This window comes from Lonchura striata, chromosome 7, assembly GCF_046129695.1.
Source record: "Lonchura striata isolate bLonStr1 chromosome 7, bLonStr1.mat, whole genome shotgun sequence".
Taxonomy (NCBI): domain Eukaryota; kingdom Metazoa; phylum Chordata; class Aves; order Passeriformes; family Estrildidae; genus Lonchura; species Lonchura striata.
Genome location: NC_134609.1, coordinates 14,457,335 through 14,479,716, shown reverse-complemented (window position 1 = coordinate 14,479,716; position 22,382 = coordinate 14,457,335). Strand labels below are relative to the sequence as shown.

General features: G+C 40.1%; 2 protein-coding genes across 4 annotated transcripts; both read right to left on the bottom strand.

The window, feature by feature from the left end:
• Nucleotides 1-5,639: 5,639 nt before the first annotated feature.
• Nucleotides 5,640-10,802, bottom strand: LOC144246602 (beta-microseminoprotein-like). 2 transcript variants are annotated; one of them, XR_013340259.1, is made up of 5 exons: nt 10,781-10,802; nt 7,972-9,783; nt 7,193-7,292; nt 6,699-6,801; nt 5,640-6,546 (listed from the first exon to the last, which is right to left on the bottom strand). XR_013340259.1 is itself a non-coding variant. In XM_077784621.1 (4 exons), exons 1-4 carry the CDS (start codon nt 7,972-7,974, stop codon nt 6,414-6,416), a joined length of 339 nt encoding a protein of 112 aa, XP_077640747.1. In that variant the 5' UTR covers nt 7,975-8,860; the 3' UTR covers nt 5,640-6,413. The 2 variants fall into 2 exon arrangements, 1 of the variants encoding a protein (XP_077640747.1); XM_077784621.1 differs by lacking the exon at nt 10,781-10,802 and having other exon boundaries at nt 7,972-8,860.
• Nucleotides 10,803-11,018: 216 nt separating this feature from the next.
• On the bottom strand, nt 11,019-19,294 carry LOC110475131 (beta-microseminoprotein). 2 transcript variants are annotated; one of them, XM_077784619.1, is made up of 8 exons: nt 19,165-19,294; nt 16,779-16,878; nt 16,359-16,461; nt 14,901-15,498; nt 12,815-12,949; nt 12,036-12,135; nt 11,538-11,640; nt 11,019-11,385 (listed from the first exon to the last, which is right to left on the bottom strand). In XM_077784619.1, the coding sequence occupies exons 1-4, from the start codon at nt 19,165-19,167 to the stop codon at nt 15,369-15,371; spliced, it is 336 nt and encodes a 111-aa protein (XP_077640745.1). In that variant the 5' UTR covers nt 19,168-19,294; the 3' UTR covers nt 11,019-11,385; nt 11,538-11,640; nt 12,036-12,135; nt 12,815-12,949; nt 14,901-15,368. The 2 variants fall into 2 exon arrangements, with proteins under 2 accessions (XP_077640745.1, XP_077640744.1); XM_077784618.1 differs by lacking the exons at nt 14,901-15,498; nt 16,359-16,461; nt 16,779-16,878; nt 19,165-19,294 and having other exon boundaries at nt 12,815-12,951.
• Between the last annotated feature and the right edge of the window lie 3,088 nt (nt 19,295-22,382).

Below are 22,382 nucleotides of genomic sequence, written 5' to 3'. Positions count from 1 at the left end.
GCAGAATTATGAGACTTCCCGAAGGGAGATGGCCTGTACAAAGCTCATCTTCTCAGAGACCTTATATAGAGAGGGAATTTGTGGTAACAGCCCTTGAGCAAACTGACCACGATGGCTAACACCAATGAAGTTTCTGTGGAATGACTTCATGGGGTGGACATTAAGATGAGGTGATTACTCACAGGAAGAAAGGTTTGTTCTAACAGACAAACCTGTTTTCCTATTTCTGCAGAAACAGGTGTGGCTTTTGTGCCACACCAGAGTTGGGAGGCAGTTACAAGGAAGCACTTTTCAAACCCAGAAGGAGTATTTAGCACTTGTCCTGAGAAAACCATTAGAGACATGATGGTTGCCAATCACAACAAAATTGCATGCTTAGTTTCAACCATCTAGGGTTTAAAACATGGGTCTAAGATACCATTATCTTCCTTCTTCAGCTTTTCATCATGTACAAGATCCATATGCTCATGTTTTCTATGAAGAAATAAGCATATATTTGGCATATATTTTATTTTTTAATTCTTATAACCAGTGAGAAACTGTTCCTTTTCTGCAGAGGCTGGATATGTCAGGGGCAGACACACTTTCCAAGGACAATAATTTGATAGCAAAGAGGTCCAGTATGGTCCTTTTTGCTTAGCTTTCACCTACTAGGTTCAAGTATTTCAAACTTTGTGGCTCTTCTTGGTGATGAAGTTTATCCCTTATTACCAGAGCTGCACAGGTTGCAATACCTAAATTAATAACTCTGACTGCATAATTGTGGTGATTTCTTGTGTGGTTTTGGGAGTAGAGGCTGAACTCCAAGGCTACTCCATATCTTCTACTCAAACTCCAGAGTTGAAAGGTAGCTCAGGAAGTCCACGAGAGAAGGCTAGAATTAGTGCAATGCAGGTCACAGTGAGACCACTACTTCCAGTGACATCTCAGCTGGCTTTCAACTCAGTAAGTTGGGTAAATTGGTTTTTCTTTGGTTACTAGACTATCGCTTTTCAGGATGACAGAAGAGATTGTGCTTGCAGGTTTTTGATAAAGCTGTGACAATCAGCTTGTCTGTAGTAAGTTAGACTTGGCAGTGCTCACTTATGCCCTGCCTTGAAATGGAGGATAACTACCATATCCCTGACTCCTAATCAGTGGACATATCAGCCCTGGGAATTTCTTGAAATCAACAGTCCACATATCCCCTTTGAATCTCTCAGAAATATGTATGAAACCAATTGAACAGCATTGTGGTTTGGGATACTGTTGGTGTTTCAGACCATGTTCATTTTCCAATTAAAGGAGAGGGAGAAAGGCACTGCAAGATAGTGAAGTACTACACCCTGATCCTAGACCAAAGCTGCCTTTTGTGCTGGTTGCAGTCAAGATGGAGAGAGTTCACAGTCTGCCTTCTCACATCCTGCTCCTGTGCTGCCTGACCTAATTGGTGAACATCTGTGAGATGCCTAAGGATGTGCCCCAGCTTTTCAAGCTGGCTCTTTGTAACTTTTAGGTATTGAGAAGTAACAATTTCCTCTCGGCTGATGATACTGTGGGAAGCAGCATAGAATCCTGTTCAAGGTATTGGCTCCTCCATGTCCTCAGTGGCGATCTGGAACAAATGTTCCATGATATTTTGGAAAAAAAGACCATCAAATTGCACTGCATTTATTCTAAAATTACTGAGCTATTAAAAAAAATTAATAGCTTCTTGTGTGTTACATACTTGACATGCAATATTTTGCTTCTCAGGCACCCTGCAGCAGTTCTTATATGTGAATAAAAATTACCAGTCAGGTGGAAATTTGTGATGCATATGTACTGGAATGAACCTTAGGGAATTTGTCACAGCCAAAATGAAAGAATACACAACTTTCTGGGTTGGTGTTAAGTGACAAAGGACGCACTTGTTGCTCAGCTCTGAAAACACTAAATATCCAACCAACATGCTTGTGTATTTCCTTTCTCAGCCTTCCAGACTACCCAGCTGCACCCAGTGCAGGACCTCCTCCTGCTTTCTAGGTGCAAGATATGCAAAGAACTATGCAAGCTATGGAGGGAACTTGCTAACAGTTTTCTTTGGACCACAGCAGAGAGTGACCTGCCTAAGCCTGAGCAGTGTTAAGGGACAATGAAGAAGCCTTTTTGCATGATCTGTGAATTCAAAGGAACCCAACAAAATGCTATGGTGCTGAAAACACAGCAGCAAACTCTATGAGGATAGTCCATTCATGTATTGAGTATTTGGATCCTTTGTGACCCACATAACATCACATTTCTTCATATTGTTCATGTACAGGATGATAGGTGCCTTGTGTGGGTGGGGAACAGGTTTGTTTAACAGAGATTTGTTGAAATCTTATGTTGGCCTCCCAACTGGTTAATTTCTTACTAAAAACATTCTAAGAAAATCATTGCTCTGCCTATTTCTGTGCCTTCTTTCCACTTATTCTGGTGGATAGAATATCCTCTTTCTTTCTAAGGCAGAAAGAAATCTTGGAGACTTTCTGGAAGATTTACCATGCTATTTTACTCTGGTCCTTCTTCAGCTGGAGTTTTTGGTTACATCTGGATAACAACAGAGATAATCTGAGTACTGCAAGATGACCAACTCATTTTGTTCTTGCCTGTTTTAGTGCAAGGCAATCAACAGAGAGAAATACAGCATGATTTCAGAGCAGTTATTAAAACAGCCCAATAATCTAGCTAATATCTATGGACAATTCAAAGCTAGGAGAGGTATGCTGAAATGAAAGCAGTCCAAGAACTTTTTTCTTAGACCAGCATTTCAGTACTACTCTCACATTCTTGAGAGGAATCAAGAATGTGAGATTTCTGTGTGGGAGAGTAAATGCAGAACCCATTACAACAGTTTGTGTATCCAGTCACTTAATCCAGTAGTTTATCATTGCTATTAGAGGGGAAGAACAAGAGGAAGCATGAGACATTTCAGCTCACAGATCATAAGTAAACATGATTTTACAAATAAACTCTTCTACGTATAATGTACATTGGCTTTACTTTATTAAAGTCTGTCCCATTTGTGTGTGAGAAAGGACAACTGTGTTAAGGAAAGGCACATGCAAACACTGGAATATACAGTGTACTGTTTACACAAGATCATATGGTAAAGGTGGGGACATATTTTGGTGGGGACACTTTTCTTAAGTCTAAGGTTCATATACCTGCAAACCTCAAAGCCTAGGCCCTCAGATCTCTCCCAGAACAGGAATTATCAAAGAACTGTACTAGTTTTATAGCAAGGTACACAGGCAGTGTGAGTGATTTGTCCCAGGTAACAGAGGACAGTAACAGAGCAGTAACCTGCTCTCTCCCAGGTGGCAGAGCAGAAACTTGAATTGAGACCTCAATTCAACATGGGGAGACCCAAGCTTGAGACAATAATATAATTTCTTCTCTGAACTGAACACACCTGCCTTCTTCCATGTGTAGCCAAGTCCCCATCCATGAGTCCAATTTCAGTTTTAATTCAATGCAGTTTCAGTGGGATGAGAAACACCTTATTTTTTATCTTGGTGCAAATGTATTTTTAAAACGTGATAATTTCTCAGCTAGCCTGAAAAATCCTGTCAGATCATGATCCCAGGAAAGAGGATCAGTGCTAAGCAAGGGACATTGAGACAGACAAAAAGATCTATAGGGACAATCACAGATACCAGACCATGCTTGCAATGAGGACACCTCCATCTCTGAAGTGTGGGTAGAACTGAGGGAGATGGCCACAGATGCTGTACCAGCAAGAACAAAAGTCCAGAGGCAGTAAATCAAAATGAATAGGAGTGGCAGATTTGGCAAAAAAGGTATCTCCAGCTTATGGGAAAAGCTAAATATCCTGTACTTCTACCTTCTGTCTCAAGATGTGTAGTAAAAAAAAAAGTCTTAGAAATCTTCAGTGAACCAGAAAAATGACAGAAAAGTTTATTCCACAAATTCAAAAAACTGCTGTGATTCCAAACACAGCTTTTTATCTTTACCTGCAGCTGATTAAGCAAATAAAGAGCATATGTCTGTAAAAAGACTTTCTGTGGAGCCGTGACTTAAGGAATTAGCTATAGGAAGGGTGGCAAGTTGGAGCATTGCTGTAGTTCTGTAGTTCTGTCCACTAGTGCCTCTGCTTTTGTGGAACTTACAAGGTGCAACAGTGGACACTGCTCTGGCCACACTGGCATTGAGAGCATGCCTTTGGTCCTCCAAGTGGTAGAAAATTATCTGCTCTTATGTCTTGAACACAAGCTGCCCATGTGTACACAAAATGAAAGAAGGCTTAATTTCAATTTCATACCTAGAGTTATTTACTTCAGCATCCTTTGTGTTTATTTCTGGGGAAATGCAGTTAATTTTGTGTATATCCCACCTACACTATACTTCAGCTCTATTAAGAGAGCATGAGCTTTTTTCCATTTTTAGAACTGTAAGTTGCTGATTCCATGAAGACTAAATGCCATGGTTGGAAGTTATTGCTGCAGGACTCAGACTGGGATGGTGAAGGCAACCACAGAATTCTTCAGCCAGATCCAAAGGATATCTTGGCTTTTGGGACCTCTTCTCTTTTTTCTTTTCTGTTTTCCTCTGTAATGTAAAAAATCCTGCTTCCTGCCATTTCTTGTCCCACACCCTTCCTGTCTGATTGAGAGGAGCAGGAAATAGAACACCATGAGAGATTTTGTGACTTGCATCTCTGGCAGGTTTCACCAGAATTATACTTAGGCTGTTTAGTTTGTAATAATGTATGCACTATGCAGTCGTGTGAAGAAGTAAGCCCGGGAAACCCTGCTCTAAAACCCCCACAATGTCTTAGAATAATTCTTGAAAGTAATTTATTACTTTCTGAAAGCAAACTTGAGCTAGGAGAATTGCTTTCCCTCTCCTTGAGAAAGCAAAAAGGAATGGCCACCTGAAAAGGGGTAGAAAATGCATTTCTATTACATTTCATGTAATTTTTTTTCATAAAATGACAGCTAGCATTTTATTTTTGAAATACTTAGAATGTGAAATATGCTTTAGATTAAATATGTGGTATTGCCATGATTCTCTGATCATATAGGTGTCAACAGATTGAATTTGAGTGCTATAAAATCTTAAATTCTAGAAGATTTTAGAAGCTGACGATAATGGATTGTTTCTAAGAAGCTTTTGTATGGTATAACCTGTGGATATGAAAATGGGAAAAACTTGTCCTCCAGTGTTTTACCAACATAAAAATATTTCTCCTTTGGGGAGGAAGTTCTGATGGGATTTCTGAGGAAGTTACCAAAATTCAACAAGTTTTTCTTTAGTCTCATTGCTGTGATGAATGGAAAACAGAAGTAGTACCTCTCTCTTTCTGCCTTACACAATTCATTAATTTTTGGTGGTACATAAATTAAAAAAAAAAATCATAACAGAGGATGAGTGATGTATTAGTCTGCTTTCCTGCACATGGATAATCTCATGAATAAAAAGTCCCAAACCAGTAAAAATAACCTGTGCAAATGTTCTTGAGCATTTCCCCACTCTGAGCAAGGGAGGTTAAAGACTCCCGAGTTTCGTTGCTAAATTAGTTTTATTTAGAGGGGGAAAAAAAGGGAAGCTTCAATACTGGCAGCTACTATGATAATAGAAAAACCAATATAATTGGACACTGAGACTAAAAAATATCTTTTTGAAAACATTTATATGCAATTTCTGGGTCTCAGTGAACACAGTCTATTCTCTGGAGCCTATGAGACAAGGCTCTACATTTCCTTGGCCTGGTAAACCCATCAGAATTCATTTTCTTTCTTCTCCAGTGTCAGCTCTTGTTTATGCTGAGCTGTTCAGATTCTGCTTTAAGTACAAGTGGTGGAGGTGGTGCTCTTGCAGTGGAAGATGGGCTTTCCCACCCACAGATAACTTCTGGAAGAATGTGATAATCACAAAAATGTGCTGGTTCCTCCCAGTCCCAGAAGCATAAAAAATATATTCTCAAGAGATTCAAAGCCTGTGATAAATTTCTTTTTTTGGTCATTAATTTACACTTCTGCTGGTGCTGTCAACAAATCAAAAATCTTCTTGCACTGAGAAAGTCATCTTCATCTGTAAGAAAACTGGCACCAGATTCTAAAGAAATTCTTGGGACCTTAAATACAGATTGAACAAAGGAAACTAGTAGAATAAAATCCTACTTAATTTAAAAGTTAAATAAACATCTGTAAATCACTTATAAGAAAAAGTCTTAACTAAAATTAAGAACATGAATATGACCTTTTGATAGAAATGTGACACTCTGATTATGCATCTTGTATGCTGAATTAGGACAATTAGGAGGTTAAAAATGAGATACTGAAGTGCTCACTTTTATGAGATTTTCCTGTGTCATCATGCTTCTCTGTGATGGCAAAGCATCTGAAGGAAGGAGAGGAATTCCTCAGTGCAGAAGTTTGGAGCAGCTGTTAGCCTGCACGGGAATAGCCAGAACGACACGGCTTGGTGGGGTCGTCCTTCTGCACCACATCATAGTCACAGCGCTCTTTGTTGAACACCAGTTTACATTCATCTTTGTTGTAAGAAATGGTATTATAAGAGCTGTCAGTGGCAAAGAGAAGGCAAATGTTAGCCTGAGAGCTTTCACTAGTTCTGTGACATGGGTGAGAAAAGGCTCTCTGCCTTTTATCCCCAGCAATGGAAAGCTGTGGTCATCCTACAGGCAGTGATGATACCAAGAAGTTCAAACTTACAGGGTACAGCATTCCATTCCACTTTCGTGGCAGTAGCATTGGAAGCAATCTTCTGTCCTCTCAATGTGTCCAAAGGGATACAGTTTTCCTTTCCTCATACAGCCTGCATAAGACAGCAGGAAAACAGAACAGGTTCTTTTAGCCTCCACCTAAACGCAGAAGAGTTTAAAAAATATTTCAGTTTTTCTGAAAATATAATTCCAGGCAATAATAAAGTACAAGGAATTGGGCTTTATCAACTCCTGAATAAGCTCCATGTGCTGGAATAGCAGTAGCAACCTACCACCAATTGCAATAACATTGCTGCAACAATACGCAGCCCAGGGGAAGAACTTTTTCCCCTCCTTTTGGCATATTTGGCTGCTGGAGTTCCCTATTTGTGTTTTTCCAACATCTTCCCCCTCCCTTCCTGTATTTTGAGCCCTTCCTGGCAGCTCCACATAGAGCCAAGTTACCACAGAGCAATCAGGTCAGAGGATCTTCCTTGTTTCTACCTCTGTAGGGCCACCCTGGTTCTCGATCTGAAGTAATGCAGTTTGCATCGCTCAGGGTCACTGTGATGCCCATTGCAACAAGGAAAGCCAGAAAGCTCTTCTGTAGAGAGAAAGAAGGAAATGGTAATTTCTCCCCTGTTTATGAATCAACATCTATTATAGAAACTGCTGCCTCCTCTGTAGAACCTATGCCATTCCTGAGATGCTCATCAAACGTACTTCTTGATGTCTGTGCCTTTGGGATTATGTGAGCACAAATTACAGGAGAACCAGGCCATAGGACTTTGTCAGTCTATCATTACTTAACTGTTGATCTAGATTCTGCAAACACCTTTGGAGGCTTGAAGAGCTAGAACAGGACACAATTTGAGGAATCAAAAGTGAAGAACAGAAATTAATACATGCATAACTTATACACACTTTTGTCTTTGTAAAATGACAGTATTTTAAACTGTACTTCAGATTTACAAGTTTTAAAAGCATGGTCCTGAATGATTGCAAAACTCACAAACATTTCTGAGGAAAGGGTAACAGTAAATGAAAGATTAAGAGCTCTCTGTACAGTTTCTTGCAAAGAATTACAATGCAAAGAATACAATTCACAGTAATCGTCACACAGGTGTCTTCCTGTCTTTCCATCTTACAGGTTTGAAATACGGTATACCCACATTTAAAATGTGTAACTAGATGATTCTCTTCAATGTTGCAGTTTTAAAGCAAATACCTATCTGTATCCCCATTACAAAAAACCCCAAACCTAATCTAAACCTTTGACTTACCATTGCGGGGTGTTTGGCTTCCAAAGAGCTTTAAGTTTCCAGAGAAAGCTGAAGTTCTTTATGTGGAATCAGAGAGCAAATATTTTATGCTGCCTTTATGTTGTGCAATTCAAGTCTAGGTGGAGGGGGGAAAGCCTGCTCAATGTAAATGCAGTTATTTTGTAATACTCAAAGAAATCTGTGAAATTTTTCCAGCTGGCAATGAGAAAATGTTTGGTTTTGTAGAGCACTGACCTGGGTAAATTTCTGAGTCCAGAACTTTGCATTCCTTGGAAGTATTATGATTAAAAGTAATACCTTTCTGATGGAATACAAATATTGATAGGTAAGCTGTAGATAGTATTATCCAGCTAGGTGATTTTTAGGTGGGGCAGAAATGCATGCAAAATCCTGTCTGCTATCAGGGGGCTGGAACATGCTGGGTAGTGCATTAGGTGTTAATAGCAAATGGAGCTTTTGCCAGCTCTTTGCATACTCACTGTTAGTGCTGTGGTGTGCACTGAAAGATAACCAAAGGTGCTTGGCCACTACCAGGATCAAAACCCCTTAATATTGAGACCTCAGCTGGAGCTGGATCCCATTACAACATCTCTCTCATCTCCACTATAATAAGAGATATGGTAATAAGCTAATTTTCATTAATTTTAGGAGGTGTGGGAACTCAAAATGTCTCTCAGACATTTTTGGAGGTTCCAGGCTGTGGTCAGACGCAGTCTGGACCCCGGCAGGCAGCTGGATTTAGCTGTGATTTTGAGTTTGAACCATGGAATGAATTGCCAACTTTGAAGTTGGAACAAGCAGTCACAAAATGCTAGATAGTATAACAAATGCAGTCACAAAGTAGAGGGAAAAATTTTTTGGTAGTGTACAGGGGGGGTTTAGTGCATGTACAGGGGGGTTTTTACTTTGTACATGGGGGTCAGAAGTTCTAAGATGGAGGAAAGTGGGCTGAACCCATCCTTCTTCTTTCTTCTTCCTTACCTCCATGTTCTTGGTGATGTTGGCACTCACAGATTGGTTTAGAGTAGAAAAACACTTGGCAACGTAGGTAATAGGTATTGGGGAATAATTGTAAACATGTTATACGTAATATATCTTATAAAAGACAGCAGCAGCCCTGGGCGGGGAGAGAGAAGAAGAAGACACCAGACAGTCAGGGTGTCAGGAGTGTGTGCTTCTCTGCCTGGGCTGCTGACTGAAGGGCCGCAGCCCGAGAACCTAATCTGTTAGATAACTAGCAATAAATCATCTTGAGACCGAACAAGAAGAGACTGCAGAGTTTTCCTTTGGGAACACGGGTTGGAGGAGAAGCTCTACCACCACACGAGACCCCAAACCAATCCCGGGGTTCTCACAAGGAGGAATCTTTTGTCACTTAAATTGTGACTCTTTGCTAGTGAAAAAATCTGGAATACTGAAATACTTCAGTTTCATATGACACAGTTCCAGGCTACAGCAAGCTGGATATTAATCTTGATGTCTGCACATCTCAATGCTTCAAATTAAAAAGTAATCCATTAGGAAACTCCTAGTTTTGTTATTCATTATAGTCTTTGGTTTTAGAAATGAAATTGTAATAAACCCATAAATTCTGAAAGCCATATTTTCTCAAGGAGCAGTTCTGTGAGCTACTTAGTTAGGAAGTCTTCTCCATGCTAAAAATAGTACTTCCCTCAGAAGCTGTGGCTGTTTTTTCCTCCAAGCAGGAACATTCCTTCAGGTGCATCAGCTGAGGCTGTGTTATGTGTAATTTTTACATGAAGCACAAAAGCAGAAAAGTCATTCAGGACAAGTTTCAAAACTGTTCCTCTCCTGCAGAACACAAAAACCTTTCAGGCAAAACTCACCCTAGAACATTAGGTAACGGGAGAATGTTTGTTTTCACATGCTCGATTTAGTGGAGTGATAGGATGGAACCAGTGAACGGGAGTCAAGATTTTAATATGGAATTTGTGAATGTCTATAATGGAAAAAGCTGAGCTGACTCTTTATTCTGGCCCCTCACATTTTTCATCTTTATATGAAGCAGTTGTACAGAAACACAGAGCTATTGACTGATATCCAGCCTGCAGTACAGAGAACTTTAAATGGTGAAGTATGCAATACCAATGCCTGCAAAATACCAGGATTTTTCCCCCAAACCAAGGTGTGATACTTGCAGGTCTTAGAAACCTTTGAAAAAAGTTCATAAGCAAATTACCAAAGCCAGAGGAAATACACCACGTTAAATCTTTCTGATTTTAACAATGGTTCACAGAGCTTGAGATAGATTGTCTTGTGAAGGAAATACCCCTGCTGAATAAATGCAGAGGCAGCATTTAACAGGGTTTTGTTGTCTGGTCTCATATATGTGGGCAGATTTAGGACACTAGGCATTGCCAGGGGGGAGATTTGATTTCCAAGCCCTGCTTTGAAGCTGAACTTCATTTCCCTGTGGATGTGGGCAATAGTTGTACTGAAGAGAGAGAAGATGCCTGCATTATTAGTACCTCAAACTCTGCTGCCATGAGGAAGCATGTCTCCAGGGGCTGATCTGGATCTCTTTTTCAGAGTGTACAAGAACCACTAAAGCAGCACAGTGTGTGCAGACTTTCAGGATCAGGGCTTGGCAGAGGACAAGCCAGAGTACCAGAATTTAAAGTTTAACATTGCTTTACTTCAGGTCTGGTCAGAGTGGGCAATGGACATGAACAGTCACTGCCAATGTTGGGTGATGACATTGATGAAAATAAGGGAAAAATGGGAGAAAGAGGATGAGGATCTCTCATCCTCACTTACATTTCTGACGTGCTAGCAGCACAGGTCTTACCGAAAGTTCATGCATCCTAAATTGGAGCCATTTTACTGCATGTCCCAAATAGAGCATCACTTCAGAATGGTAATGGATTTTGACAACTGGCTAGAAGAGAACCTGTAAAGCATGACAGTGGCTTCTGCCAGGGTACTGGTGCACAGTATGTCAGGGTAGAGAGCCAAATGCATTTCTTTCCCAAAGAAAGTATCATTTCCCATGTCACTGCAGAAAACAAAACATCAATATGAAGCACTTATGGATGATCCATCAAAATTTATTATAGTCAACAAATGCAGTAATGACACAAATGAGACATTCTATCTGATTATACATCTTGTATGCTGAATTAGGACAATTAGGAGGTTAAAAATGAGATACTGAAGTGCTCACTTTTATGAGATTTTCCTGTATCATCATGCTTCTCTGTGATGGCAAAGCATCTGAAGGAAGGAGAGGAATTCCTCAGTGCAGAGGTTTGGAGCAGCTGTTAGCCCGCACGGGAATAGTCGAAACTACACGGCTTGGTGGGGTCGTCCTTCTGCACCACATCATAGTCACAGAGCTCTTTGTTGAACACCAGTTTACACTCATTTTCATTGTAAGAAATGGTATTATAAGAGCTGTCAGTGGCAAAGAGAAGGCAAATGTTAGCCTGAGAGCTTTCACTAGTTCTGTGACATGGGTGAGAAAAGGCTCTCTGCCTTTTATCCCCAGCAATGGAAAGCTGTGGTCATCCTACAGGCAGTGATGATACCAAGAAGTTCAAACTTACAGGGAACAGCATTCCATTCCACTTTCGTGGCAGTGGCATTGGAAGCAATCTTCTGTCCTCTCAATATATCCAAGAGGATACACTTTTCCATCCCTCATACAGCCTGCATAAGACAGCAGGAAAACAGAACAGATTCTTTTAGCCTCCACCTAAACGTGGAAGAGTTTGAAAATAATTTCAGTTTTTCTGAAAATATAATTCCAGGCAATAATAAAGTACAAGGAATTGGGCTTTACTCTATCAACTCCTGAATAAGCTCCATGTGCTGGAATAGCAGTAGCAACCTACCACCAATTGCAATAACATTGCTGCAACCATACGCAGCCCAGGGGAAGACTTTTTTCGACCTCCTTTTAGCACATTGCTGCTGGAGTTCCCTATTTGTGTTTTTCCAACATCTTCCCCTTCCCTTCCTGTATTTTGAGCCCTTCCTGGCAGCTCCACATAGAGCCAAGTTACCACAGAGCAATCAGGTCAGAGGATCTTCCTTGTTTCTACCTCTGTAGGGCCACCCTGGTTCTCGATCTGAAGTAAAGCAGCTTGCATCGCTCAGGGTCACTGTGATGCCCATTGCAACAAGGAAAGCCAGAAAGCTCTTCTGTAGAGAGAAAGAAGGAAATGGTAATTTCTCCCCTGTTTATGAATCAACATCTATTATAGAAACTGCTGCCTCCTCTGTAGAACCTATGCCATTCCTGAGATGCTCATCAAACGTACTTCTTGATGTCTGTGCCTTTGGGATTATGTGAGCACAAATTACAGGAGAACCAGGCCATAGGACTTTGTCAGTCTATCATTACTTAACTGTTGATCTAGATTCTGCAAACACCTTTGGAGGCTTGAAGAGCTAGAACAGGACACAATTTGAGGAATCAAAAGTGAAGAACAGAAATTAATACATGCATAACTTATACACACTTTTGTCTTTGTAAAATGACAGTATTTTAAACTGTACTTCAGATTTACAAGTTTTAAAAGCATGGTCCTGAATGATTGCAAAACTCACAAACATTTCTGAGGAAAGGGTAACAGTAAATGAAAGATTAAGAGCTCTCTGTACAGTTTCTTGCAAAGAATTACAATGCAAAGAATACAATTCACAGTAATCATCACACAGGTGTCTTCCTGTCTTTCCATCTTACAGGTTTGAAATACGGTATACCCACATTTAAAATGTGTAACTAGATGATTCTCTTCAATGTTGCAGTTTTAAAGCAAATACCTATCTGTATCCCCATTACAAAAAACCCCAAACCTAATCTAAACCTTTGACTTACCATTGCGGGGTGTTTGGCTTCCAAAGAGCTTTAAGTTTCCAGAGAAAGCTGAAGTTCTTTATGTGGAATCAGAGAGCAAATATTTTATGCTGCCTTTATGTTGTGCAATTCAAGTCTAGGTGGAGGTGGAAAAGCCTGCTCAATAAAAATGCAGTTATTTTGTAATACTCAAAGAAATCTGTGAAATTTTTCCAGCTGGCAATGAGAAAAATGTTTGGTTTTGTAGAGCACTGACCTGGGTAAATTGCTGCGTCCAGAACTTTGCATTCCTTGGAAGCATTATGATTAAAAGAAATACCTTTCTGATGGAATACAAATATTGATAGGTAAGCTGTAGACAGTATTATCCAGCTAGGTGATTTTTAGGTGGGGCAGAAATGCATGCAAAATCCTGTCTGCTATCAGGGGGCTGGAACATGCTGGGTAGTGCATTAGGTGTTAATAGCAAATGGAGCTTTTGCCAGATCTTTACATACTCACTTTTAGTGCTGTGGTGTGCACTGAAAGATAACCAAAGGTGCTTGGCCACTACCAGGATCAAAACCCCTTAACCTCAGCTGGAGCTGGATCCCATTACAACATCTCTCTCATCTCCACTATAATAAGGTAATAAACTAATTTTCATGAATTTTAGGAGGAATCTTTTGTCACTTAAATTGTGACTCTTTGCTAGTGAAAAAATCTGGAATACTGAAATACTTCCGTTTCATATGACACAGTTCCAGGCTACAGCAAGCTGGATATTAATCTTGATGTCTGCACATCTCAATGCTTCAAATTAAAAAGTAATCCATTAGGAAACTCCTAGTTTTGTTATTCATTATAGTCTTTGGTTTTAGAAATGAAATTGTAATAAACCCATAAATTCTGAAAGCCATATTTTCTCAAGGAGCAGTTCTGTGAGCTACTTAGTTAGGAAGTCTTCTCCATGCTAAAAATAGTACTTCCCTCAGAAGCTGTGGCTGTTTTTTTCCTCCAAGCAGGAACATTCCTTCAGGTGCATCAGCTGAGGCTGTGTTATGCGTAATTTTCACATGAAGCACAAAAGCAGAAAAGTCATTCAGGACAAGTTTCAAAACTGTTCCTCTCCTGCAGAACACAAAAACCTTTCAGGCAAAACTCACCCTAGAACATTAGGTAACGGGAGAATGTTTGTTTTCACATGCTCGATTTAGTGGAGTGATAGGATGGAACCAGTGAACGGGAGTCAAGATTTTAATATGGAATTTGTGAATGTCTATAATGGAAAAAGCTGAGCTGACTCTTTATTCTGGCCCCTCACATTTTTCATCTTTATATGAAGCAGTTGTACAGAAACACAGAGCTATTGACTGATATCCAGCCTGCAGTACAGAGAACTTTAAATGGTGAAGTATGCAATACCAATGCCTGCAAAATACCAGGATTTTTCCCCCAAACCAAGGTGTGATACTTGCAGGTCTTAGAAACCTTTGAAAAAAGTTCATAAGCAAATTACCAAAGCCAGAGGAAATACACCACGTTAAATCTTTCTGATTTTAACAATGGTTCACAGAGCTTGAGATAGATTGTCTTGTGAAGGAAATACCCCTGCTGAATAAATGCAGAGGCAGCATTTAACAGGGTTTTGTTGTCTGGTCTCATATATGTGGGCAGATTTAGGACACTAGGCATTGCCAGGGGGGAGATTTGATTTCCAAGCCCTGCTTTGAAGCTGAACTTCATTTCCCTGTGGATGTGGGCAATAGTTGTACTGAAGAGAGAGAAGATGCCTGCATTATTAGTACCTCAAACTCTGCTGCCATGAGGAAGCATGTCTCCAGGGGCTGATCTGGATCTCTTTTTCAGAGTGTACAAGAACCACTAAAGCAGCACAGTGTGTGCAGACTTTCAGGATCAGGGCTTGGCAGAGGACAAGCCAGAGTACCAGAATTTAAAGTTTAACATTGCTTTACTTCAGGTCTGGTCAGAGTGGGCAATGGACATGAACAGTCACTGCCAATGCTGGGTGATGACATTGATGAAAATAAGGGAAAAATGGGAGAAAGAGGATGATGATCTGTCATCCTCACTTACTTTTCTGACGTGCTAGCAGCACAGGTCTTACCGAAAGTTCATGCATCCTAAATTGGAGCCATTTTACTGCATGTCCCAAATAGAGCATCACTTCAGAATGGTAATGGATTTTGACAACTGGCTAGAAGAGAACCTGTAAAGCATGACAGTGGCTTCTGCCAGGGTACTGGTGCACAGTGTGTCAGGGTAGAGAGCCAAATGCATTTCTTTCCCAAAGAAAGTATTTCCCATGTCACTGCAGAAAACAAAACATCAATATGAAGCACTTATGGATGTTTCATCACAATTTATTATAGTCAACAAATGCAGTAATGACACAAATGAGACATTCTATCTGATTATACATCTTGTATGCTGAATTAGGACAATTAGGAGGTTAAAAATGAGATACTGAAGTGCTCACTTTTATGAGATTTTCTTTATCATCATGCTTCTCTGTGACGGCAAAGCATCTGAAGGAAGGAGAGGAATTCCTCAGTGCAGAGGTTTGGAGCAGGTGTTAGCCCACACGGGAATAGACAAAACACTCCTTTGAGGGGTCGTCCTTCTGCACCACATCATAGTCACAGCGCTCCTTGTTGAAAACTACTTTACATTTCTTTTCATCGAAAGCAACAGGAGTGTGAGTGCTGTCATTGGCAAAGAGAAAGGAAATGTTTTCTTGAGAGCAATAGAAGTGTCAATACTTTAGTGATTATAGTTTGAACTACTGCTGAGTAAGAGAGGTCTGAAACTTTGGCTAAGGGCAGCTGAGCTAGCTTGAGTAGCACACAGCTGCAGCTTCCAGAGCCTGAAATGATGCCCTGTGCACTGCACTGTGAAGATGTTCCAGGATGCTCAGGACTAGCAAAGGTATTTCTATCATAGCACTTTGCAGTGACATAAGCATGGTTTTGGCATCTTTTCTATTTTTTCCTTTAATTTTCATTACTTCCAGTTTGCATAGGATGTGGTGGCTGCTCCCTGATTGACTGTGCCACCTAAATTAAGACAAGGATCATCATTGAGGTATTTTCGGCCTTTGAGAAAGCAGGAGGAGGAAAGGAGAGTGCTGGAGAAATACTTCAGAGCAAAGCCTTGTCATTCTATGTTTGGCATGTTAACTGGAGAAAAGCATTTCAGGAAAGGGATCCAGATCATCATAAGCTCTTTAGGGAAACTTCACTTAACTCACTCCTCCCTACCCGCACTTCCTCAGCTAATGAAAGACAGCTGCAGTGAAAGAGGGTTCACAAGTTCCTTAAAAATTTAAGGCAAACACCAGCTGGATGTGCCTGGAAAGGCTGAGTCCACTCCCAGTCAGCAGAAAATGAGCTAAGGCAAACACAGCTAAGGACCCAAACAATCAAGAGCTATAAGTGGCTTTCACTAACTCTGTGACATGGGTGAGAAAAGGCTCTCTCCTGCCCTTACAAACCCATTTATCCCCAGCAATGGAAAACTGTGGTCATTCTACAGGCAGTGATGGGACCAAGAATTTCAAACTTACAGAGAACAGCATGACACTCCATCTTCGCTGCAGTTGCATGTGTAGCAATCTTCTGTCCTCTCAATGTGTCCAAAGGGATACAGTTTTCCATTTATCATACAGCCTGCATAAGACAGCAGCAAACCAGAACATGTTCCTTAGGCCTCCACCTAAAAAGGAGGTGTCATCTCCTGAATAAGCTCCATGTGCTGGAATAGCAGTAGCAACCTACCACCAATTGCAATAACATTGCTGCAACCATACGCAGCCCAGGGGAAGACTTTCTTTTTCCCCTCCTTTTGGCATATTGCTGCTGGAGTTCCCTATATGTGTTTTTCCAATGTCTTCCCCCACCCTTGTATTTTGAGCCCTTCCTGGCAGCTCCACATAGGGCCAAGTTATCACAAAGCCATCAGGTCAGAGGACCTTCCTTGTTCTTACCATTTTTGGCCTCCTCTGGCTTGTGAATTTTCCTCCAGCAGTCTGCATCGCTCAGGGTCACTATGATGCCCATTGTGACAAGGAATGCCAGAAAGCTCTTCTGTAAAAGAAACACAGAGCTTGCACCATGCATTTTAATCCACATTGATTAGCTCTCTTTTCAAAAGCAGTCATTGAACCTGAAGCAAAATTAGAAGTAACCTTATATGTACATGAAAATAGTGGAAATGTACACTTGAGTGTACTATTACTTGCACTAAAATGCAGTACTCCCTGCATTTTTCATTTAGGTGGGGAGATACAAAATGGCATGATATTACCGTGTCAGCAGTATCACTCCCTGCAAAATAGTTTCTAGAAATCACACAAAACTTCAATAGTAGTATAAACTTGAAAGCCCTGCCAAGCTCTTGTCAGTGCTTTATTTATTGCCTTTGAGTCAGCTTTAGCTATTTCTCTAGCAAATCTTTGTTGAGCATCCCATTGCTTCCCTTCTGGGTACAGCAATTGCTTCACATTTTGCAATGGAGAGGAGATCTCAGATCTAAATCTATTCCAGTAGGTTTTTTGACACAGGTAGCTGATCAGGGGAGAGAGAGATAAATGTGTGTCTTTAGGCAAAATTTGAATGCTGTACATTGTACTTAGCATCACCTGAGCCATCCATGCAGACACAGGCTGGGATTTGACACAGGACACACCTCCTTTTTTTCTAGTGGGGACAACAGCTAAGCATCAGTAAGAGGCCTTCAGATATGTCCCCTGTGGCCTGCTGAAAATCCAGAACTTTTTTTTGAAAAAGCCTGCACGACTTTGTAATGATTGTTTTACTGGAGTAGAGGGACTAGAGAAGCAGGAGAGAGCACAGGTTTATTTTAATGGGTTGCTCCAGCTGAATAACTGAAAGGAAAAGTTTTGGAATAGCCAGAGACTGAGAAGCAGTGGAGGAAATTATTTAAATTTTCTTAATAGCACTTGCAGACTAACAGGAAAGGATTTGAAATGAGTACATCTTTCCAAGTTACTGTTCTGAATTTCAGAAGATATTGGTGAGACTGTTGCTGTTTGAAACTGGGTTTAAAGCAGCAGCAAGAGTCTTGGTTTACTTGAATCACAATGCCATAAGATATTGAAAGGTTATAAGTCTCAGGAAGAAGGTGAGCCAAGGAGAAACTCCTCTGTCTGCTCTGGAAAAAAATTGATATTTTAATCCTTGATGTCCTGCTTTGTTATGGGACTGAGTGATATTTAAGAAATAGTGAAAGGAAGGAAGAGGGTTTATGGAGTGGTCTGGGAAGGGTGTAATGCTTCATTTTCATTGTGGTTCTGTGATGTGGAGTTCCTGAGGCTTTAGGCTACAACAGAGACAATTGTCATGCTGAGCACCAAGGCCAGAATGAAAGAAGTTAAAGACTGAAACTCCTAAAATGTGCTATTCCATGGTGCCTGCATCAGGTGTTTGCAACAACAGAGATACCCCATGCCATGTCACTCAAGTCTTTATAGAAAATACAAAAATCCTTCATGTGTTGTGCTGTCTTCTGTTAATATTTTATCCCTTTTTCCCTCCAACATTTTCCTTATCAGGCTACTCCTGGAAATGCCAGTCACATGAGCTTGGGCATGCTCTTCTCACTAAAGATCAAAGTTTAGAACCTTCCACCAAAACTAAAGAGAAACATAAGGGGAAGTCTGTGGTGTTCAGTGAGGAGTCTGAATGTGTTTTAGGCTGCAACAAGCAAATGATTTGTCAGCTAAGTAACAGAAACTTGGGAATAAAGCTTAACCAGAGAAAGAAGGAAATGGTAATTTCTCCCCTGTTTATGAATCAACATCTATTATAGAAACTGCTGCCTCCTCTGTAGAACCTATGCCATTCCTGAGATGCTCATCAAACGTACTTCTTGATGTCTGTGCCTTTGGGATTACGTGAGCACAAATTACAGGAGAACCAGGCCATAGGACTTTGTCAGTCTATTTATCATTACCTAACTGTTGATTTAGATTCTGCAAACACCTTTGGAGGCTTGAAGAGCTAGAACAGGACACAATTTGAGGAATCAAAAGTGAAGAACAGAAAAAATACATGGACAAAATATACACACTTTTTTTCTTTGTAAAATGACAGTATTTTAAACTGTACTTCAGATTTACAAGTTTTAAAAGCATGGTCCTGAATGATTGCAAAACTCTGAATGTTTTCACAAATATTTCTGAGGAAAGGATAACAGCCGGTGAAAGACTAAGAGATTTCTTGCAAAGAATTACAATGCAAAGAATACAATTCACAGTAATCTTCACAGAAGAGTCTTCCTGTTTTAAAGCAAATACCTATCTGTATCTCCATTATAAAAAACCCCAAACCTAATCTAAACCTTTGACTTACCATTGTGGGGTGTTTGGCTTCCAAAGAGCTTTAAGTTTCCAGAGAAAGCTGAAGTTCTTTATGTGGAATCAGAGAGCAAATATTTTATGCTGCCTTTATGTTGTGCAATTCAAACCTAGGTGGAGGGGGGAAAGCCTGCTCAATGCAAATGCAGTTATTTTGTAATACTCAAAGAAATCTGTGAAATTTTTCCAGCTGGCAATGAGAAAAATGTTTGGTTTTGTAGAGCACTGACCTGGGTAAATTGCTGCGTCCAGAACTTTGCATTCCTTGGAAGCATTATGATTAAAAGAACTGCCTTTCTGATGGAATACAAATATTGATAGGTAAGCTGTAGACAGTATTATCCAGCTAGGTGATTTTTAGGTGGGGCAGAAATGCATGCAAAATCCTGTCTGCTATCAGGGGGCTGGAACATGCTGGGTAGTGCATTAGGTGTTAATAGCAAATGGAGCTTTTGCCAGATCTTTGCAAACTCACTTTTAGTGCTGTGGTGTGCACTGAAAGATAACCAAAGGTGCTTGGCCACTACCAGGATCAAAACCCCTTAATATTGAGACCTCAGCTGGAGCTGGATCCCATTACAACATCTCTTTCTCCTCCACCAAAAGAAAAAATTCTTCTCCAATCAAAACCCTGCTATTACTCCTGTGGAACTGTTCCGTCTTTGACCTGATTAATTATAGTAGAGTATGTGATCTCTTTTAAATATTCACTTTCCCAAGAAGTGATAAACTTCAGAGTTTTGATCACATACTCTGTTTTCTCTTGCTTCAACAACCTCTTTTCAGAAAGCACTATCCACTTATCCATTTAAAATGCTTCATTACAGATACAGCCAAACAATTTGAAACTCATTCCTGTCGAAGGCCTATCATCGTCTGCAGGAAATTTAGCCTATAATTATAAGGTTTAGAGACTGAAAAAATAAGCTGAATCATTTGGGACTTTTTTTTAAAGAGTAAATTAAATACATAGTTATATGCTTTTTAATCGTGGCAAGAAAAATTGTCATTTTTTCCTATGCACTATGTATTGCTGCATACTGTAATAACTTATGTGACCCAAAGAATTCAGCAGGAGAAAAAGAAATTAAAGTACATCACAACAGAATTCCATAACCTCCATGGAGGATATGCTAAAGCTGAAGTCTGTGCAGGTTTGATAATTCTTCAGTAAGAAAGACATAATTGATGAAAAGTTCCTAAGCATTCAATTGTCCGACTAAACACCTGGCTTTTTGGGGGTTTTTTTTTCTGATATAGTTACTACATTTTTAAACTTCATTTTAGTGAGTGTCATATTTTCATTGAAAAAAATCAGTAAATATCCTTTCACATCCTTTGCTTCTGAATGGTACTTTATCATCCTGCTCTTCCTCTTGTCCATGTTTACAGAATATTGAATCAGCTTACAACTTTTCTCACCTGAGAATAGCAATTTTCATCTTCAGTTCTGTAGCACAAATTTATTTTCATTCATGCCACCCATCTCTGCACAGTCTCCAACCTGACAGTATCTCATTTCAAATATGAATATAAAACAAGGTATAAAAGCATGAAAGCATTGTGGGAACAACCTCAGATACTTTGAAGGACATGATGCCTTTCCTGTATATGTATCCAGACTCCTCATCAGCTGTCTTAAGCACCACATTGTTCTAGATAGAAGACACTTGCTTTCCATCCCTAATTCTTCTCAGGGTCACTGTTGTTAATACAAGTTTTATGCTTTACAGAGTTGTTAAAAAATCCTATTCCTCCAAAATGAAAAAGACCGCAAAAAACTATCTAAAGCATGAACTAAGTAAGCACAGTTTATTTCACCATTAAGACGACCAGACTTATTTTTTTATTTGGCACATTAATTATCGTTTACAAACTCTATCAGCGATGATTGTGTATCTTTCCTCATGATATAAGGCTTTCATACAATTTTAAAGAAACTATGTGATGTGCACCATCCTGTGTCTTGTACCACTGTAAAAGCATTCCCATCCTTTCACCTGCTGTGTGCAGGCTTTGCTACCACCAGGTCACCATGGGCTGAACAGGAAATTTTGTGCCAGTTCTTTTATGGCTTTTTGATAGAGACCTCAAAGCAAGACTGGTTTTGCTTTCAAGGGACTTGTTAGACACAATACCTCATTCTTCTGCCAATGACTTCTTGACAAAGATGCTGGGGCCCTGCCAGCTGTGCTTCAGACTGTCTGCTGTAGGCTGACAGTTCTGGGTGCCTTTCAACCTCCTGCCTGAGGATACACAGATCTTGCTTTAAAAGAATTTGGTCCCTTCCTAAAGTCTTAGATCTGGATACATCTCCAGTGAATTCCTCTTTTCAATACACTCTTTTCCCCTTCCATAGCACTGCACTAATTTCACCAGAGCATGCAGAGTTCTTAACAGGGAATTATAGGAAAGATGAAGAGGGCAGTGACAGGACAAGGAGTTATGATTCTAAAGTGTAAGAGGTCATGTTTAGAATTGTTATTATAAAGAAATTATTTACTTTACTGTGAGGGTGGTCAGACACTGGCACAGGTGGCCTAGAGAACTTGCCCCAACCCTGGAAGTGTTTAAGGCCTGGCTGGATGGATCTTTGAAGAACCTGGCCTAGTGGAAGGTGTCCCTGCCAAAGGCTGGAGGTTGGAACTAGATGATCTTTAAGGTCCTTTCCAACTCAAACCATTCTATGATCTGATGCTCCTACTTTCCATCAAAAAAGCTAGTGTCCTTGTAGTGGATTCAGTGACTCAGTGAGAGAATAATTTTTTTGCAAAGTTCACTCCTGATTCTATAGAACTTGCATACATCATGCAGGTAAATGTTTGCACATTAAGTCACGCAGATAACTAAACTGCCAATATGAAACACAATCTTCAGCTGAAATAGGTTTGAACCTATTAAAGACAGCTGGAAAACTCCCCTTAACTTCTGCAGCCTTCAGACTAGATCTTAGGGATTGGGTCAAGCAAAGCACTAATGTATATCCTTAGTTTGTGCCCTCTGGATAGTTCCATTGCCTGCAGTGGAGCCACTCTTTGTTCTCAAGCACATATTTGGTGAAAGGCTTTCCTGGGTCTAACTTGGGACATCAATTCACAGCCATCCTGATTCTATCTTGCTTTATCAACTATGATACCTCAATTAATATGAGAAGTTTAATTTCTTAATCTGTTTACAAAAGTGGGAGCATAGCACTATTTCATCAGTCCTATG

Bases quoted from the DNA above. Each gene is read 5' to 3' on its own strand.
- LOC144246602 (XM_077784621.1), bottom strand. The intron at 6,802-7,192 runs GTAGAAACAAGG...TGTCTTATGCAG, and splicing joins ACCAGGGTGGCCCTACAGAG to GCTGTATGAGGAAAGGAAAA. The intron at 6,547-6,698 runs GTAAGTTTGAAC...TGCCACTGACAG, and splicing joins GGAATGGAATGCTGTACCCT to CTCTTATAATACCATTTCTT.
- LOC110475131 (XM_077784618.1), bottom strand. The intron at 11,641-12,035 runs GTAGAAACAAGG...TGTCTTATGCAG, and splicing joins ACCAGGGTGGCCCTACAGAG to GCTGTATGAGGGATGGAAAA. The intron at 11,386-11,537 runs GTAAGTTTGAAC...TGCCACTGACAG, and splicing joins GGAATGGAATGCTGTTCCCT to CTCTTATAATACCATTTCTT.